Here is a 6,822-nt window from a genome sequence, read left to right as displayed (position 1 = left end):
TTAAAAATTTTCTAGTAAAAGCGGCTTGGATGGAGCTGGTTGCAAGGGAAAAAAATTTAAATGCAAGTGAAAAAGAAAAATAAAGGTACCAATAAGGCTACATAAAGTAGATTATAAGATGAAATCGTGAAAAAAAAAAAAAATGTGTGGATTTGTAACTTAATGGTTCATATACTAGATCTTGAGTTCAAATTCATCTTTAGAGAAAATTAAATAGTAAAGTAGAAAATAGAGAGGTATATGATTGTGACGATATCTAAAGCATGTCATGTGATGTGAGGGTGAAAAAAAAAAAACGTGAGAGAAGAATTTGATATGATTTGAAATGCAAATTACGACAAAAAAAATGCACATAACAACGAAAATAGTTTGAGTTAAAAAAAAAAAAAAAAAAATTCAAACGGCAATTATTATTATTTTTGGATTGGAGAGTGTATTTACTGTAATTTGTAACAGATTTTACTCTACTGCTCTTTTGTTCCTTGGGCAGGCCAGCTGTTGGTTTGAATTACAAATCCAAATCTTAAATAATCCATACATACATGATACATACAATACAAGTCTCTCTTTGTTTGGAGTCTGGAGTCTCTACTCTCTCTTATACATTTTCCCTAGAAACTTTCAGACTTGAAAATTGTATGACATTGATGTCGGTTGGCTGATCTCGCTTTCGATCTACCCTCTCTCTGCTCGGTTGCATTCACAACCGTTGCTTGCTGCTTCGATCTGCATCCGTAAGTCCATCTCATCTCCTTAGATTAGATCAGATCTTGCACTGCTTTTACGTTTTCTTCAATTTTGATTCACTCCAAATTCCCAATTCATTTGCATTCAACGGAATTAAGACATTAAATTTGAAATTTGCAACTTTGTGTGTACTGTGAATTAGATATCATCGTTGGGGTTGGTTGGATTTTGATTCGATCACAATGACGGCAGAGATGGATGTGCATCGTGATGCATGTGAATCTGAGCTGTCCAAGGTTGTTGAGGATGGGAATGGGAATGGGAATGGCAATGAAATTGGGAATGGGAATGAGAATGGTACTGCCAAGGACGACGCCGACGGATCATATGTGTTTGTGACGGGAAGCGAGGCCATGGATCCTGTTGAGTCTGATCTGAATGGCAGCCTCCAAAACATTGGCGGTGCTCTTCACTTGGAGGGAAAGGTGGGAGAGGTGGGAGCGGGTGCTGCTGCTGTTCCTGAGCCGGAGGCTGAGGCTGAGGCTGAGGCTGAGAGGGACAAATCTCATTCTCCTTCACATCTGAATCTGAATGATGGGCAGCTGCTGGTGTTTGAGGAGGGAGGAGAGGCCATTCTGGAGGCACACACTCTACTTCAAAGTGACAAGGACGAGGAGCCCCTCCAAGATTCTTCGAGGGATCTAGTGCAAGAGTCAGACCATGATCTTCTCGGTGATCCTCTCCTCAAGGAAATTGGGGACGGCTTATCTGCTTGTCTTACTGATGATACCACTCCACCAATTCTAGCTCAACAATATGGCCAAGTCTTGCCTGCCCCAGTCATTTCTGAAAACGCCTCTATTCAATTCGAGGCCAATTTGGAAACACAGGTTGTAAATGGCCCTGCGTCTGATGAAAATGGAGATGCCTTGCCTACTGATCATGCTCAAGAGAGCATTTCAGATCCCCTACTTACAAATGACTTGGTTTATACACCACAAGAGAATGGGTCTTGTGAAAATGCTGAGAGCTACCCCTTTCCTGTTTCTGACAAGGTACCTATTGAAAATGGTGAAAGCTTTTCGATGGTTTCTGGTAATGATGCAATTGTGAACCCAGCTGTTGAAAATGGGGTTTCTCTACCTACTGAAGATGTTTCAACTTGCGCTCTTGATGATGTGAGGCCAGAGACTGATGTTGTAAAATTAGATGACAAGAGTAGTGAACTCCCCAATCCTTGCCCTTTTGAGCATTCAAATTCAGAAATTGAAGCTGAGAGTGTCACATTTATAGATGATACCCTGTCAAGTTGCCCAGTTAATGATGCAATATCAGAACCCAACTCAAAATCAGAAATTGAAGCTGAGAGTGCCACGGTTATAGATGGTACTCTGTCAAGTTTCCCAGCTAATGATGCAATATCAGAAATCGAAGCTGAGAGTGCCCCAGTTGTAGATTGTACCCTGTCAAGTTGCTCAGCTAATGATGCAATATCGGAACCCAATTCAAAATCAGAAATTGAAGCTGAGGGTACTGCAGTTATAGATGATACCCTGTCAAGTTGTCCAGCTAATGATGCAATATCAGAACCCAATTCAAAATCAGAAATCGAAGCTGAGAATGCCCCCGTCATAGATGATACCCTGTCAAGTTGCCCAGCTAATGATGCAATCTCAGAACCCAATTCAAAATCAGAAATTGAATCTCAGAGTGCGCCTGTGGTAGATGATTTTCTATCAAGTTGCGCAGCTACCGATGCAATATTAGAACCCAATTCAAAATCAGAAATTGAATCTGAGAGTGCGCCTGTGGTAGATGATTTTCTATCAAGTTGCGCAGCTAATGATGCAATATTAGAACCCAATTCAAAATCAGAAATTGAATCTGAGAGTTCGCCTGTTATAGATGATACTCAATCAAGTTGCCCAACTAATGATGCAATATCAGAACCCAAGACCGGCCAAGATGACATTGATTGTGAAGAAAAGGTATCTAATTTTGCCACAGATGTAGATTCTGGGTTGCCAAATGTGGAGACAGAATGTGCTGCAAGCCCACCTATATCTGTTGCTGACAGCGATGCAAAGCCGGGATCACAAATAAATGGTTTAGTTGAAGATGAAGCCAGCTTGCCTGCTATCCCAGATGCTGATGACAGACCAGGTTCTGAGGTTCAGAGTACATCTGCTGTGAGAAGCAGAGATATTCCTGATGATAATGGCAATGCATCTGAATCCAGGGTTCTGAATCACTCTTCTGTTGAGAATGGCAGGCCACTAAATTGCATCTTGGATGATGTACAAAGTGAAAATGTTGTTAAATCGACATGTCAGGAGGTGGAGTGCACTGACAGAATTCATAGATCTGAAGCCTCAACAACATCTTCCCTGGTAGTTTCCATTGTTGATCCCTTGGAAGGACAGAATAAGGGTACTGAGGCAGAAAAAAGGCCATTCTACTTCTTGATTAGGATTCCAAGATATGATGACGAAAATTTTAAAGAACAGATTCAAAGTGCGCAGTTAGTTGTTGAAGAAAAAACTAAAAGCCGGGATGCTATCCGTTCCAAAATCCAAATGAAAAGGGTGAGGAGGCTTTTGCAATTGACTTAACTATATTTTGTATGTAAGATGTGTCTTGTCACATTAATTGTTGAGTTCTTTTATGACCAGGCCACTTGTAAGGAGTATGTTGATAATGTTGAAGCTGCCAGATCTGAAGAGAGAACTGCACGAGACCTCTTTAAGTCCAAACGCCAGGAAATGGATTCTGTTCAATTTATGATTAACAAGGTGAAGAATGCCATCTCTGTTGAGGATATGGATAATAGGGTAAGTGATCATTTTCCTGTCCTCGTGCTCAAATTTATGTAACAGATTTAAATTTTTGTGTTAATTATTGACTGTTTCTTTTTCAATTTTTGTTTCATGACTAGATACGCCATATGGAACACGTTGTGGAGCATGAAACCGTACCCTTGAAGGAAGAAAAACAGTTTATTCGCGAAATCAAGCAACTGAAGCAACTTCGTGAACAACTTTATTCCAATATGGGTAAGCAGGATGAGGTTCAACAAGCTTTAGACCAGAAGGACGATATTGAAAAGCGCTTGAAGGTGGGATTTTCTGATGGTTCTTATTAGTTTCCATTTTATTATCTAACCAGGGGTGAGCTGTGCTATGTGAAACGGTTGATATGGAAGTGATATCCTAAAATTTTTGTAAAATTCTCTAGAAACCAATAATAGAGACTATCAAGTATTCAGCACTATAAGAGTTAAACCCCTTGTCTTTTGTTCCATTATCACAGGTTCTGAGGAAGGAAATGGATCTACTAAGAGACAATCTTCTCAAAGCAGAGGCAATAACTCAAGCTGCTAAAAAGAAATTTAATGAAGAAAATGACCTGCTGAATGAATTGTTTGCTCAGTTCAGAGCTGCAGATGACATTCGCCAAGAAGCATACGCACATCTACAGAGTTTGAGGAAACAACAATATGAGAAGGTCTTTGCGTTCTGCTAAAAGAAAACTTTGTAGCTGATTGTTTTTTAGGGTTATCTTATCTCTACACTTGCACACACAAAGAGACTGAAACATGTGCAAGGTTGATTATATAACTTCACCATTAAGAGGACATATGTTTAAGGTTGCCTATAACATTGACTAGAGTTTCCAGCTGCCTTATTAATTTGGACTAAAGTTTATTTATTTTGAGAAAGTATTCCTGTTGAAAAATACAGTATTTTGAAGGTTATGATTTTTCTTTGTACAATGCTTTTATCTTTTCAATAAATTCACTAAAAAGATATCTCTTATTCCTTGAATCTGCAGAACAAATATTTTTGGAGGTACAAGGATGATGCAAAGGCAGCTAATAATTTGGCATTAAGTGGAGATAGGGAGCAGCTGCAACATTTTTGTATCAATCAGGTTAGCTCATGGGTCCCTTTGTTGTATTTCTTTTTCTCTTTTTCTTTTCTTTTCTTTTCTTTTCTTTTTTTCTTTTTTCTTGAAGAATCTGAAAAAACAGCTTAATGTGGCCTGACTAAAACCAATTGTTTAGGTGGAAACTATTATGGAACACTGGAATAACAACGATGATTTCCGAAAAGAATATATCAGATGCAACACCAGGAGTACACTAAGGAGACTGAGAACATTGGATGGCCGCTCACTTGGTCCTGATGAGGAGCCACCTGTAATACCAGAAATCGTGAGAGCAACCAAGGTTAATTTGGCAACAGTGGTTTCAACTCCTGAACAAGCAAAACGAGTTGCCCTTGTGGAAGCTGAAAAACCAGATGTTAAATCTGCAATGAAGGTTGTTGAGCAAAAGAATGAGATACCTAAAACAAAGAAGCCTGTGAAACTTGCTTCTCCAGTAATTGGTCCAGAAACTGTTTCTGGAAGAAATGAAATTGAAGATGAAAGAGTAGAAGATCAGAAACCAACAAAAGAGGAAGAAGAGTTGGCCAGAAGGGCAGAAGAATTGAGAAAGGAAGAAGCGGATGCTAGGTTGAGAGAGCAACATAGGGTGGAGGAGAAGGCCAAAGCTAAGGAAGCATTGGAGAGAAAGAAAAGAATAGCGGAGAAGGCCCAAGCTAGAGCTGCCATCAGAGCACAGAAGGAAGCTGAGGAGAAAGAGAAGGTAAAATTTCACAAGTTATTAATTTTTTTTCCCCAATTCCATAAGCCTGCCATTGGCATTTTAGATATAGACATGCAAATCTCAGTCCCACCTGATGCAATATTATTTTCTTCTACCGCCAACTTGTATCTTGTGCAGGAAAGGGAGAAGAAGGTAAGAAAGAAGGAAAGAAAGAAGGCAACTACAACAAAGGCTACAAATGGTATTAGTGAAGGAGAATCCGCTCCGGAACCGAGCTCAGAAATTCCAATTGAAACTCCAAAGGAGTCTGAAATTAGGGAGAAACCCAATACAATAACGAAGAGGTCTCAGAAATTGCAGACCAAGGTAAAACCTATCCCTCCGCCTCTTCGCAACCGCAGTAAGAGAAGGATGCAGCCTTGGATGTGGGTACTCATTGCAATTCTGGTTATATTGGCCATGTTTTTGTTGGGCAATGGCGGCAGCTCCTCTTTTAAATCTCTGCTTAAAAAGGTTTTCTGAATACATCATGCACTTAAGTAGGTAATTTAACAGAGTTTGTTGGGACATTCCCATAATATATAGGCAATTCTTTTGTGCGCATCTTGGGATTTGTTTTCCTTTTATTTTTTTTGAGTTTGCATTGTAAGTGGCTTTTTCTTTTACACACACCAACATAGATTGGTTTCCCTTTATATTGCCTATGTCAAGAAACAAAATGTCAAAAAAAAAAAAAAAGATTAGAAACTTTACTTCTGTTGCTTCCGATGAGTTATGATAATAAATATTAATTATTTTTACCTAGTTTATGTGTGTGCTCTTCATTTAAGCTCAATATACATGGGTGGTGAGTTATTTTGCATTGGTGCATGAACATTATTTTTATAATAATGTAAAGAGTCATCAAAATTTAGACACTAAATAATATCTCAATAGTATTTTATATATTAAAAATAAACAATTTAATTAGCGTTGGAACGTTGTATAGCGACAAAGAGACAAAGAGCATTGTGATGATTCATCTCATAATAAAAGAAGACTTGAAACACCAGCCATCCTGTCGGCCTGCGCTGTATTAGGTTTAGCACAAGCACGTAACCTGGCACATGCACACACGAGCCCAAGCTAGCCACAAGCCATTTAACAATGCTTCTTTTTTTGGACCAAAAAAAAAAAACATTGCTTTTTCAGAAAAGAATTAAATAAAAAATGATTTGGCTATTTGTTATTGTTTTATTCAATTAAATCTATAAATACTCCACCTCGCTTTTCTTGTCTCTCACGAGTCACAACATACTCTCATTGTATAGTGTATGTTTTAAATTTTTCAATCACATCTCCAACACTAAGAAATTAAGGGATATTATAGTGTGCTCCATGCATGTGTTGGACCTAAGCTTGATAAAATCATCATGGGTGTGGTACCATACTGTTAAAAGTCGTACTGAGCCCAACATGATACATGTAACGAATGAACCTAATTTAAATACTCTGTGTCATTCTAGATCAAATGTATCTGCAAAGTC

At 38.6% G+C, this 6,822-nt stretch overlaps 1 protein-coding gene across 1 annotated transcript; it reads left to right on the top strand.

Moving 5' to 3' along the window:
* Positions 1–572: 572 nt before the first annotated feature.
* On the top strand, positions 573–6,100 carry LOC147273003 (calponin-like domain protein). The gene is made up of 8 exons (XM_086227650.1): positions 573–734; positions 890–3,272; positions 3,360–3,518; positions 3,623–3,802; positions 3,997–4,191; positions 4,519–4,617; positions 4,751–5,335; positions 5,474–6,100. Exons 2-8 carry the CDS (start codon positions 930–932, stop codon positions 5,816–5,818), a joined length of 3,906 nt encoding a protein of 1,301 aa, XP_086083776.1. The 5' UTR covers positions 573–734; positions 890–929; the 3' UTR covers positions 5,819–6,100.
* The last annotated feature ends 722 nt before the right edge of the window (positions 6,101–6,822 follow it).

This window comes from Dryas octopetala, chromosome 9 (genome assembly GCF_963921425.1).
Source record: "Dryas octopetala chromosome 9, drDryOcto1.1, whole genome shotgun sequence".
NCBI lineage: Eukaryota > Viridiplantae > Streptophyta > Magnoliopsida > Rosales > Rosaceae > Dryas > Dryas octopetala.
Note: the sequence above shows the minus strand (reverse complement) of the source record. Positions and strands in the feature narration are given on the sequence as shown.